The sequence below is a fragment of the Choloepus didactylus genome, chromosome 2 (genome assembly GCF_015220235.1).
Source record: "Choloepus didactylus isolate mChoDid1 chromosome 2, mChoDid1.pri, whole genome shotgun sequence".
Classification (NCBI taxonomy): domain Eukaryota; kingdom Metazoa; phylum Chordata; class Mammalia; order Pilosa; family Megalonychidae; genus Choloepus; species Choloepus didactylus.
The window spans coordinates 42,676,694-42,690,984 of record NC_051308.1 but is presented as its reverse complement, the minus strand read 5'-3'; the positions used below and the strand labels follow the sequence as shown (position 1 = coordinate 42,690,984).

General features: G+C 34.8%; 1 protein-coding gene across 3 annotated transcripts in view; it reads right to left on the bottom strand.

Annotated features, from left to right (window-relative positions):
* Window positions 1–14,291, bottom strand: part of GPATCH2 (G-patch domain containing 2) — a 191,625-nt gene that overhangs the window by 159,495 nt on the left and 17,839 nt on the right. For 2 of the 3 annotated variants that reach the window (XR_005214911.1, XM_037823721.1), the window contains exons 3-5: window positions 8,042–8,103; window positions 5,063–5,245; window positions 4,521–4,600 (exon numbers count right to left, since the gene is read on the bottom strand). Coding sequence is in view for 2 of the 3 variants with exons in the window: in XM_037823721.1 (XP_037679649.1) it covers window positions 4,521–4,600; window positions 5,063–5,245; window positions 8,042–8,103 (325 nt within the window). In the remaining variant the exon portion in view is untranslated. Of the gene's footprint in view, window positions 1–1,255; window positions 4,394–4,520; window positions 4,601–5,062; window positions 5,246–8,041; window positions 8,104–14,291 lie in introns of those variants that run through there. The other variant, XM_037823722.1, reaches the window with a different exon arrangement.

Below are 14,291 nucleotides of genomic sequence, written 5' to 3'. Positions count from 1 at the left end.
TTTTTTAAAAAATCATTTTAGATTTGTTTTCTATCATAAAATTTATTTTTTTGTCTTAGATTATTCTAAGAGAAAAGTTTATATAGTTATTTTATTTAAGTAAAATAAACCTCAAGTTCAAATGGCCCTTCTATTATAAAAAGCCATATGAATCAGACTAAACATTCTCATCCAATATTCTGAGAAGTAACACAAAAAAGGTGAGCAAAACATACAGAGTAAATCATTACAGTATGATTATCATTATCAAAATGCCTGTCATGAAATTCTGATGTTCCATGACTTCTTAGAAGATAATATCTATTCTTTTCCACTTATCGAATGAACTGACCCAAGAGTCTGAATAGATTTGAATAGTTGTGTTCTGAATATGAATAGATTCCGAATAGATATGTTCATGGCTATTGCTGAACATAAACAGTATTGCTTACTTGTATACCACGGCAATTTAGATTAAGGGTTAATGTTTACATTTTTTTCCAGATATTTAAACTTGATAAACATGTATGAATAAAATGTCAATTAAATTACATTCACTTTCTTTGGCAGAGTAACAATCATCACAACCACCACCACACATCTCATTCTAACCATACCCAAACTGGACCTAAACTGAGGCAATTTACTAAACAATTTCATAACTAAAACTTCTGAACAAAACCCTATAACCTTTATGTATAATTCCCCTTGCAATGGTGATACTGGATGCCAGGTGCCACATTTTAAGCTGAGCTACTTAATTCCCGATCTTTCGAGAGTCTACTCAATTTGAGTGCTAACTTTCATTAGAAACATGGAATAGCTACTGAAAGACCATTGGTTCAAAGAAAAAAAAAACAGTAAAAGTCTCTCACCTACAGAAAACACTGATTAATCAGAATGCTTAGGGATGGGGTATTCCGATTCACTGAAATGCTGTGCTTAAGTAAGGTTAATTGGACTTCGTAAGTACTGTATCTCAAAACTGATTCTGGGATCATTATTCTGAAGATTATTATTTTGAATTGAACGTTACATAAGAATCCTGGAAATACAGGATATGTGGGCTGTGTCTACTGTCCCCAGGATGTTCTCTGGAGCTTAATTATAACTTCTTGCTATATTCAATTAAATTACCATTTGTTTACTTTTCCCATAAGTGAGGAATATGAGAGGCTGGCTAGCTGGCCTCCAATAAACTTGTACTTTATCAGAAGAGCAATATTAATTCCTCTCAACATTTAATTTTTGGGACTTTGTCTACATCCACCCCTCATAAACATGGACAAATTTATTTTTAAAAATCAGATAAATCTGGATCCAAACCTTCACAACAATATGGGTCCTTCTTAACAATATGAAAACCTTAATGGTTTGAGGAGAGAGAGGAGAAGAGTTTAGAGCAGTTTTTCAGTTTGTAATTAAGTTGTGAGATTGAGTACAATGGCTGTCAACCTAAAAGTCACTGAAAACTATTCTTCACAGACCATATTAAAGACAGGGGCTGTCTCAAATATGAATGAGGTATAAAAGAAATGTAAAAAGCTGCAATACAAAGTGCTTTAAATATTAAATATAAAGCCAAATTATACATAAAATATGAACAGGAAAGTTTTAAGGTCCAAAATTCTGCACTTTGACCCATGTTAGAAAAGTTCTCTAAATCATGAGCTACTGTGTTTAATAAATCTAATTATAAAAGTAACTATATTTATTTATTATCTACTACATGCCAGAGAAGGTGCTGGTACCATTATGTACACATAAACTCATTTAATCCAGACAACACTTCTGCCAAGAAAGTGTTGTCTATTTAACAGAAGGGGAAACGAGGTTCAGAAATGGAATTATCAGTAGAAGAGAGAGAGAGAGTGTAGGTACATAACAGTCTTCCTTTGAAACCTGTAATTTTTCTATACTAACCACACTGTGTCTCTACACAGTTAAATAATTCAATTGAGTATTTTTCCCAAAAAAATGTTTACATTAATATTATAGTAAAAGGGTCTCCTGTCATTCCCTTCAAAGATACTGCATCATTATATTTGTGTAGTCATCACTCATTTGCTTAAGGAAATAAAAAAAACACTTTGTTACCATTCTGTTTAATGGGTTGCGGTTAAATGTGCCTGACTCTGCTCAGAAAATTAATCTCTCTTAAAAAGCAATCTTGTTTTCCAGCGTGAAAGTCTAAAATAATTAAATTTCATTTCTTATTAATAGTTGTCACAGGTGCTATTTAAAGATGACTTTTCTATGTGATTATCATTTTTAAGACTAGATTTTTATATGTAATATGCACGGTATGAGCAACAACAAAAAAACTTAGCATAGAAAATTAGAAAAATATCAGCACAAATTTGAACTCTTAACCTTTCTTGTCCAAGTCAGATATTTTATTGAGAATAAATTTACAGTAATTAAAAATCCAGTCAAGGACAATTCCGGATTGAAAGAAAAAAAAAAAATGAAGGAGCCCATTGTCTTCAGCAAAATTTTGAATACAAAACACATAGACCAGGAAAACAGTTTATGGCCTAATGCACTAGTTCCATGATAAACACATATATATGGTATATCTCCACCGACTGAAACTTAATCACCTTTTTACAATTTAGAGAGGGAAGGCAGCTTTTAGTATAGTTAAGCCATGTATCATCAATACCATGAAGCTAGCCTATCACTTGTAATAGCTTCTATAAAATACCACAGTGAGATTGCAATAAGCCTAGAAAATGGGCTACAAATCCCAGCTATGCTCAAGCAAGCAGTGAACCAAAAACAAAAATAGGTAAAACTGAACCAAGAACTAGAAAGCATTCATCTAGATTCATGATTGGTAAGGCAAAGTTCATAGGCCAAGGTTTTAAAGTGACTTATTCAGAACTAAAAGACAATTATTATACAAAATAAAATAAAAGTATTTATGTAATTCAGTCAAATAAAAACATCAATTTCCACTCCAAAAGACATAGCACACAAAAACTGACAATTACCAAACACCACGTTATTGTATCTTTAAAATATCAATTAAAATATGCTAAGGTAAAGAGATGCAAAGTTACACTTCATGATTTTTAATCTCTGCAATCTAGACATGCAATCTAAAAGAGCTGTTACACATTCCCACTTAATACATTTGCTGAAATCTTTCAGATTGTAATAACTTTAGGTAAAGGCAATGTCAACTTTAAGTTTCTTTTCCAATCATAATATCTAATTTGGCCATTAAATGCTGAATTAACAATCCATACAATAATATAAAAATACATATGTTAAATCATTCTGTTTTCATCAATTTTGGAACTTAATAAAAATGTTAACCATCTTAAAGTGACCATTTTGAAAAACTCATATGACCTGAACATAGTTTAGTGTCCAAATGATACCATCAATAGAAAGGTTACATTCCCCCACCCAGACTGCCGAAAATCAGCTCATGCAAGTATTTCAGATACTCACGGTGACAAAAATGGTCTGCCATTCTAAAGCTATGCAATTAGCGTTCACTTTTAAACACGACAATATGATTCAGAGTCATACAGTATTTGCTAAAATATCATCTTTCACATGATTTTATTAAGCTCTAAGCTAAAATCATAATTTTGATTGGTTTAAGGTATCAGACAAGCAGATAATTTAAAAGTTAAAAAGCAATAACAAATGATTCTGCTAGAGTAGACTAGTTATCACTATAGCTAGTTTAGAACTAGGATAACTTTCTTCGTACAGTGAAAACTCTACCAGTAAAGTACAATGGGTTTGCAATACAGAGCAGATTTTCCAAGAAGAAAGCAAACTGAACAAAATACAAACTCTATCGAAGATTGTTAACCTTACCTACTACTCATCTTAGCCCTTGATAAAATACCCTGAGTAAAATGCAAACATTTTAAATAATGCTGGTTATAAGACTCCTTTAAAATATGAACCATAAATGTCAATGCATCATGTTTTTTATTTACAATAGTCAAATAGGTAAAAATTAATTCTTAACCAAACACAATATAAATATTAAGGAATGTTTAGGTTAGATCTGAGAGTTTTTAATTTTCTAATTTTTGGCAGCATTTTGGCAAAGCAAATAATACAGAAAACTGATTAAATGTAAAAAATCATAAAAGAAAAAAATATAAAATTTACAGTAGTTTCTACACACCCAGGGCTGACCTATATCCCTAGAAAGCCTCCCCAATCAGTTTCACTTCTGACTAAAAAGGAAGAATACCAGTCCTCCAGCAAAAACAGCCCCATCTTTTCATCAAAGAGGCTCTCACTTCAATGATATTCCTCCAGGGAAGAGGACAGGAGCCAGGTTCCCTCGAATTCATTCCCCAGATGTTCAAAACGTAACTAATTTATTAGCATTAGAAGATTTGGTTTATAGGGGAATCTCACTGGTCCAGTTTGTAGCCTACAAAAAAATGGATTATTTTTAAGTATAACATTAGAATATGAATAAAGGATGAGGATGTGGCTTTTTATTCCACAGAAATGGAAAGATTTCTAAACATGACAATTAAACAAAAAAGCATGCCTACCATTGGAGTTGGGGTCCCTCCAGATTTTTTAATATTCTTTGAAGGTATTCCATGGAGGCGACTGAGTCTAGCTTGGAAACCTGCAAAATCAAAACACCCAATTTAGGAGATTCTATGCCCACTAGAGCATATAAGAGCCGATCAATACAGAGTTAAAAGTAAGAGGAGGGAGGACACAATGAATATGAGTGGGGACAATGCAAACTTGACACTTAAAAGATCTGAAGCAATGCCTAGTAGGTTTCTAATGCAGTCAGCGCATAACTACTTACTGTTTAAGCACTAGGGTATTAACCAGGATCTTTCTTTTCTCCCAACTCACCTTCCTATCATTTCAACATTTTCACAATGGACCTCATATGAAAGAAAATCAACTTTGCTAATTTTGCTAGTAATCTGAAGACGTGATAAATAGAGTGGTGAATTAATGGTCAACAGGTTGATTTTTAGCATCTTGTGTTTAGATCTTTTAATTTTCATTTCAGCCCACTCTCTTTCAAATAATATACCCATAAGACCATAAGACCATTGTATCCACTGACCTCTTCTGCCCTGATGCGACATAAGAGGGAAAGAACCAGTTAAGATACTTTCAAAGACCGGATCTGGTAAATTTTTGTCTAGCTCAGTAGGATCTTCCTTTTCCCACCAGGGCACGACTCCAGTGATACCACACGCTCCACCTGATTCCTTTTCATAGAACCAATCACTCTGCTCATCATCACCTGTATAAATACAGAAAGCCCCAAAAGATTAAATTTTATTATCCAAAGAATTCACAATTAGTGTTGCCAGATTTAGCAAATAAATATACAGGAAGCCAGGTAATTTTGAATTTTAGATAAACAGTGAGTATATTTCAATATAAGTACGTACCAAATACTTGCACTAAATTTTTAACATCAACATGTCCAAACATTGCATAGGACATACTAGTACTAAAATTTATCATTATTTACCTGAAATTCAAATTTAACTGGGCAGCCTGTATTTTATCTGGCAATGCTAAACATCATCGATAAAGAAAATATTTTCTTCTATACCACAGCTTTACTTCAGAAATGCTTTTTAACAGTATGACATGATCTGCCATCAACAAAAACACAAGATATAATGTTTTAGAACCAATTTAAAAATGTGAAAAACAATAATAACTATAGGGCAATCCATTTAAGTTACTATCCTTTCCACATTAAGGGAAAACAAGCCTTAATCTCCTGCCAGGAATTAAAAAGTACAAAACTGTGGAACCTGTTTTTGCAATTGATAATGGTAAATAACTAGCTTAATTTCATAATTTGTATGGAGTGTAAAAGGGGAAACAATCATGAGCAGATGTGACTAAATGAAATTAATCTGATTAAGTTCATTAGGAAACAGTTTTGAAAAAGTTGATTTTAAATGAAAAATGACAGTACCACAGGTTTATGAGGAAACTATGTTAGACTATTGTAAGTTAGGTATTTTTAAAACATCAAACTATCTAGTAAGTTTGACTTTTGGGAACATCCATTAGTGTAACCATGGGGTGGTGATACAATTAAATTCAGTATGAAATGTGTCCTTGGTGTGAATTAAGAATATTTTGTTATTTTTTTAACAAATGAATAATAAATAAATGTATAAGGAGACAGAATTACAGAAAAAGGCAGATGGCTTTTAAATATAAGAGACAAACAGCAATTTCCAGTGTGATCTGCAATTCATTAAGTGTTCTCTGGGATACTTAGAAGCCACTACTAGCTCTGTTTCCTACAATGGTCAAAGCAATTGCCATAAACATTTTCCTTTCAGAGAAAAAGATCTTAATCCAAAATCTACAAATATTTTAAGAGTCAAACAGGTAAAGAAAAAAACCTTAAATGTCAACTGAAAATTGTTTTATGGAAAACAGCTACATTTCCAATTAAGAGGTAGTGACAAATTTAAAGCATTTGTAATCCCAAGACACCAGCTTGCTTCAATTGAGGGTGCATAAAAATTAAACAAACAAACAAAACAGTACAATCTTCCTAGGATTAAATACCAGTATTGTTACTGAGAGTCATATTAAAATTTCACAAATCAGGTTTTAGCACAAGGGAATAGAGGGAGTCACTTGAAACTAACTATCCTAGAACTTAATTCCCTGTGAGACAATGCTATTATAGTAAAGTGAGGTTAATTTATTTTTATTGTGATAAACAACTTGGCCTCTGAAGTCAGTCAGACCAATTGGAATCCTAGTGTTCTGTAACACCAGGAAAGTTACTGCAACTCCATTTACTTAGGTTTTCTCATCTAACAAAATGGGAACCTCATAGGGTTGTTTTATAAATTAAATAAGAAATTAAAGTAAATTAAATGCAACAAAAGCACTCAGCAATGTGAAATACAGTAAGCTCATAATAAATGTTAACATTATTCTAAGTGACTCAATGCTTTTCAAAGATAAATAGGCTTGTCAAAATGTTATTTTTTTACAAAGGCTTTTCATTTCATATCATTACCAAATTCAACATTCATAGATACAATGCTGGATAGACAATTATGTTTTAACAAAAGTTTAAGTATATTATCAGGATAGCCAAACTCAGCCCCAAGATTCTAATCTATTTCAGTAGTTTACTTAATTTTAAAAAGTCTACAGTCTTTTAAACAGTTATGTACCTATTTATTTAGGACAAACGGCTTATAAGTAAACAAAAAAGAATGCTCATTTTATTTTACTGATATTGCCAAGAGGATGAACAGACTAAGAAAAAAAAATAGAGTCAGCTATCACTTCATTCTTTTCTAAATCATAAAATGGACTCTTCACAATTTAAAATGATAAATATATTTTGTTTTTCCCTTTAAAACTTACTGTCCTTCTCTATAGTATTCTCAAGAAAGGAAGATAACATTTGTGAGAAGAATTTTATATATGCCTCCTGTCCTCTTATTAAAGTTTGCATATTTTCTTCCAAAATAGGTAGTGTCAAAAGACTGCCACCTGAAAGTGTGAAAAGCTTCTGAAAATTTGAAGATGGAAAAGATCTAAGTTGTAGGACATCTCTGTTTTAACAGTTTACAATTTTGAATTCATGAAAAACAAATTACATCAAACTGGAGAGGATAAATAAATGTCATAGCTGAATAAAAATGACAAATGACTTGCAAATCCACCTTCATTAATGCTTACACAGTTTTAAATACATTTGGTAGAGCATGAGAACAGGTCTTGAGAACTTGCTAAAAGGGACCAAATTCTAAAGAGTGAGGTATGTAAAGTTTTCTCAAAGAAGATTATCGTTCCTTACTATTAATAATTTCATATGCCAGCTTTTGGAGATAATCAAAAGATTTAACTTTTTTAGGTCATGGAGAGAAGAACCTTTCATAACATGTAAAAAGCCAGCTACAATACTAAATCCCAGCCCATTAAGTCACGTGTGCAAGGTAAAGGGATGGCAGTTATCAACTTAAGAAATGACTATTAATAAACACAATTTTAAAATGAAGAGGTTTTTCCAGGAGAGAAAAAAACAGCATTTCAGTACCTTGTCTCCCCTCATCATTGGTAAACAAACCAGCATCAGTGCTGCTGAGACTGCTGGAATCACTGTAATAAAGAAAAAGAAAGAAACAGATCAAAAGAACAATTGATCTCTCAGTCATAAAGTTTTAAAGAGACAGGGCAGCTCAGAGATGGAACTTAAGCTTGACTAAAATCTGAAAGAAAATAAAGGATTTTTTTTTTAATCAAACTGCAAATATTCTAGTTCCATTAACTACAGAACATATTATTTTTGGCACATAAAACCACAGGAATCTAATGGGACCCTGACAGTAAGCCAGATGTGACTGCAACGAGGTGCTGACACAATTGATGCATTTTATTATCTGCTTTCATCAAATGCTCACTGCTCCTTTCTTATGCCATGCCATTCAGCTTGAGCCGGAACACCTCTGCTCAATAAAATGGGAAAAGGCTCTATCAAAAGTAGGCATATGAAACACAAGGGCCTGGGGATAAAATTACTTTTCATATCCACATTTGCAAATATTCTGGAAAAGACATTATTTAAGAATTCACAACAACTCTATTACTTGGCAAGGAAGAAAAAGTTCACAACAATAATAATCCATTAAGTCAAAGTTAAGGTCACTGAGCAAAAATTGAATATGACCAATATTAAGGGAGTGGATGTGCAAAAGGAATACAGGCTCTCATTACTTCTCAATAGAAGTTCTAGACTATGATACAGAGTCAAATTTAACATACAAATGAAAACAAATAGCTATTCAATTGACAATAACAAACTGTCACTATTAACACTAATAGAAGCAAAGCTTGTTACGATAACCTATTTGCTTAAAAATACCAAGAGAACAAGGTCATGAATTGTAGTCTCTAGAAGAATACTGAATGACGGTCTTTAAAAATTTTTATACACATTCTTTTTACTCTAATTCTTAATTTTAAAAATCAGGAAATTGCCTCCAGGTAACTCTTTTTTAATTAAAAACTTTTTCCATGAACATGTAGAATGTTGTAATTTGACTCTTACTACAAAAACAAACAAAAAAAGGAGAGTATCCTAATCTGCTTAAAAATATTTAAATTGAGAAGTTTAAGGCTAAAATTATAGATAAGCTGTACATCAGTGTACATTTTTGGAACACAAATATTACTTTCAGTTTTTGTTTGATTTTTTTAAAAAATAAACACTAGTGAAAGGTACAAGAATTTATTAGGAGGTATACTCTTCCAAGGAGCTCTGAATTAGGTGAATGTAGGATGCTCCCTATACTACACAATTGTTAGTGCAAGAAAATAATATTTTCTAAGAATATCACATCTGTATTTTCTGGTTTCCAACATACAAGCTCTTCTATGTATAGCGATGTTAAGAGCATTAAAAACACTTCAGAAACTTGATCCTTTTGTTATTTAGCTGCACAAACTACTACTGATATTTGTTCTCTTCTGTGACCGAGCAGTGCTATTCTGTCTGCACACAATAACAAAGCTCTAACAAAGAGACTTATCAAATCTACCTTGAACCACATTCTTTTTCTGAAACAAACTTTAAGTATATTTCAAAATGCAGGTTTTTTCAAATTTTGGAAAGGTATATCCTAAAATGCCTCAAGGGTCTGGGGCAACACTCATAACCAAACATATTTATATTTTCAATTAAATGAATGGTCACATTAAATTGGAGGTACAGATTATAATTTACCTCTCAACAGGTCAGGTTAGGTCTGGCCACAAATGAATTTGTTTTTGAGAGCTTTTCAGGTTTCAGATTTAAAAACAAAGCATTGTGAGTCTATGTGTTGTACCTTTTTTATACAATGATCATCTAATCTGAGTTCAGAAATACCCCCTTTCTAATCCATTCTACATATGGTCAGAATCATTTTTTCAAAATATAACTTGCTGACTAAATGTAATATGATATGCTGGATGGAAACACAAAGGAAATCTGAATGAAGTATGGACTTTAATTAATAATTATATACTAATATTGGCTCAATAGCTGTGATTAATTTACCACAATAATTTAAGATGTTAACAATAGGAGAAAGTAGGTGTGGGGTATATACAACAGGGTATATGGGAACTCTGCACTCCCTTTGCAACTTTGCTGTAAATGTAAAATGATCATAAAAGAAATAGTTTTTTTCTTTCTTTCATGTATATACATGTATTCTAAAGAAAAATAAGTATACACAATATGTATACTTATATATATGTAAACTTATAGAAATACAATCTTTTATTTGAAAATCTAAAATTATTTCCTCACACTTGTTGGATTAAATTTAGATTTCAAGGCTATTTATGCGTGGGTTCCCATCTAAATTTCTCCCATCCCCATCTTTGGTCGCTGTGCTTATGTTCTTTCTCCACGTGGCATGCTGATCTCCTCTCTCCACCCTCTTCACCTGCCCATACTCTTAAAGATATAAGGAAATCAGGATTCCCTTTCTAAGACCAGCTCTCACAGTCCACAACGATGCTGATCTTATTTGGGGATATTTTTACATGTATACATGTTTCTTTATTTAATTTCACCTCACTCATATCTTGCCAGATGCTCCATGATCATAATTTAGTTGTTACAGTGTTCAGTAAATCAGGCAAAACTTTAAAAACAAGCAAGGGGGAGGCGGGGCAAGATGGCAGACTGGTGAGCTGTATGTTTTAGTTACTCCTCCAGGAAAGTAGGTAAAAAGCCAGGAACTGCGTGGACTGGACACCACAGAGCAATCTATCTTTGGGCATACTTCATACAACACTCATGAAAACGTGGAACTGCTGAGATCAGCGAAATCTGTAAGTTTTTGCGGCCAGGGGACCCGCGCCCTTCCCTGCCAGGCTCAGTCCCGGGGGAGGAGGGGCTGTCAGCTCCGGGAAGGAGAAGGGAGAATTGCAGTGGCTGCTCTTATCGGAAACTCATTCTACTGATTCAAACTCCAACCATAGATAGACTGAGACCAGACACCAGAGACTCTGAGAGCAGCCAGCCCAGCAGAGAGGAGACAGGCATAGAAAAAAAACAACACGAAAAACTCCAAAATAAAAGCAGAGGATTTTTGGAGTTCTGGTGAACACAGAAAGGGGAAGGGCGGAGATCAGGCCTTGAGGCGCATATGCAAATCCCGAAGCAAGGCTGATCTCTCTGCCCTGTGCACCTTTCCTTAATGGCCCTGGTTGCTTTGTCTATTAGCATTTCAATAACCCATTAGATCTCTGAGGAGGGCCGTTTTTTTTTTTTTTTTTTTTTTAAATCCTTTTTGCTTTTTCTAAAACAATTACTCTAAGAAGCTCAATACAGAAAGCTTCAAAGAATTGAAATTTGGGCACGTCAAGTCAAGAGCAGAACTAAGAGAGCTCTGAGACAAAAGGCAATAATCCAGTGGCTGAGAAAATTCACTAAACACCACAACTTCCCAAGAAAAGGGGGGTGTCCGCTCACAGACACCATCCTGGTGGACAGGAAACACTCCTGCCCATCGCCAGCCCCATAGCCCAGAGCTGCCCCAGACAACCCAGTGTGACGGAAGTGCTTCAAATAACAGGCACACACCACAAAACTGGGCGTGGACATTAGCCTTCCCTGCAACCTCAGCTGAATGTCCCAGAGCTGGGAAGGGGGAGCAGTGTGAATTAACAGAGCCCCATTCAGCCACCATTTGAGCAGACTGGGAGCCTCCCAAGACAGCCCAGCAGCCCAGAACTGCCCTGGGGGGACGGCACTCACCTGTGACATAGCACAGTCATCCCTCAACAGAGGACCCGGGGTGCACAGCCTGGAAGAGGGGCCCACTTGCAAGTCTCAGGAGCCATACGCCAATACCAAAGACTTGTCGGTCAGTGGCAGAGACAAACTGTGGCAGGACTGAACTGAAGGATTAGACTATTGCAGTAGCTTTAAAACTCTAGGATCATCAGGGAGATTTGATTGTTAGGGCCACCCCCCCTCCCCGACTGCCCAGAAACACGCCCCACATAGAGGACAGGCAACACCAACTACACACGCAAGCTTGGTACACCAATTGGGCCCCACAAGACTCACTCCCCCACTCACCAAAAAGGCTAAGCAGGGGAGATCTGGCTTGTGGAGAACAGGTGGCTCGTGGACGCCACCTGCTGGTTAGTTAGAGAAAGTGTACTCCACGAAGCTGTAGATCTGATAAATTAGAGATAAGGACTTCAACTGGTCTACAAACCCTAAAAGAACCCTATCAAGTTCAGCAAATGCCACGAGGCCAAAAACAACAGAAAATTATAAAGCATATGAAAAAACCAGACGATATGGATAACCCAAGCCCAAGCACCCAAATCAAAAGACCAGAAGAGACACACCTAGAGCAGCTACTCAAAGAACTAAAGATGAACAATGAGACCATAGTACGGGATATGAAGGAAATCAAGAAGACCCTAGAAGACCATAAAGAAGACATTGCAAGACTAAATAAAAAAATGGATGATCTTATGGAAATTAAAGAAACTGTTCACCAAATTAAAAATATTCTGGACACTCATAGTACAAGACTAGAGGAAGTTGAACAACGAATCAGTGACCTGGAAGATGACAGAATGGAAAATGAAAGCATAAAAGAAAGAATGGGGAAAAAAATTGAAAAACTCGAAATTGACCTCAGGGATATGATAGATAATATGAAACGTCCGAATATAAGACTCATTGGTGTCCCAGAAGGGGAAGAAAAGGGTAAAGGTCTAGGAAGAGTATTCAAAGAAATTGTTGGGGAAAACTTCCCAAATCTTCTAAACAACATAAATACACAAATCATAAATGCTCAGCGAACTCCAAATAGAATAAATCCAAAAAAACCCACTCCGAGACATATACTGATCACACTGTCAAACATAGAAGAGAAGGAGCAAGTTCTGAAAGCAGCAAGAGAAAAGCAATTCACCACATACAAAGGAAACAGCATAAGACTAAGTAGTGACTACTCAGCAGCCACCATGGAGGCGAGAAGGCAGTGGCACGATATATTTAAAATTCTGAGTGAGAAAAATTTCCAGCCAAGAATACTTTATCCAGCAAAGCTCTCCTTCAAATTTGAGGGAGAGCTTAAATTTTTCACAGACAAAGAAATGCTGAGAGAATTTGCTAACAAGAGACCTGCCCTACTGGAGATACTAAAAGGAGCCCTACAGACAGAGAAACAAAGACAGGACAGAGAGACTTGGAGAAAGGTTCAGTACTAAAGAGATTCGGTATGGGTACAATAAAGGATATTAATAGAGAGAGGGAAAAATATGGCAAACATAATCCAAAGGATAAGATGGCCGATTCAAGAAATGCCGTCACGGTTTTAACGTTGAATGTAAATGGATTAAACTCCCCAATTAAAAGATATAGATTCGCAGAATGGATCAAAAAAAATGAACCATCAATATGTTGCATACAAGAGACTCATCTTAGACACAGGGACACAAAGAAACTGAAAGTGAAAGGATGGAAAAAAATATTTCATGCAAGCTACAGCCAAAAGAAAGCAGGTGTAGCAATATTAATCTCAGATAAAATAGACTTCAAATGCAGGGATGTTTTGAGAGACAAAGAAGGCCACTACATACTAATAAAAGGGGCAATTCAGCAAGAAGAAATAACAATCGTAAATGTCTATGCACCCAATCAAGGTGCCACAAAATACATGAGAGAAACATTGGGAAAACTAAAGGAAGCAATTGATGTTTCCACAATAATTGTGGGAGACTTCAACACATCACTCTCTCCTATAGATAGATCAACCAGACAGAAGACCAATAAGGAAATTGAAAACCTAAACAATCTGATAAATGAATTAGATTTAACAGACATCTACAGGACATTACATCCCAAATCACCAGGATACACATACTTTTCTAGTGCTCATGGAACTTTCTCCAGAATAGATCATATGCTGGGACATAAAACAAGCCTCAATAAATTTAAAAAGATTGAAATTATTCAAAGCACATTCTCTGACCACAATGGAATACAATTAGAAGTCAATAACCATCAGAGACTTAGAAAATTCACAAATACCTGGAGGTTAAACAACATACTCCTAAACAATCAGTGGGTTAAAGAAGAAATAGCAAGAGAAATTGCTAAATATATAGAGACGAATGAAAATGAGAACACAACATACCAAAACCTATGGGATGCAGCAAAAGCAGTACTAAGGGGGAAATTGATAGCACTAAACGCATATATTAAAAAGGAAGAAAGAGCCAAAATCAAAGAACTAATGGATCAACTGAAGAAGGTAGAAAATGAA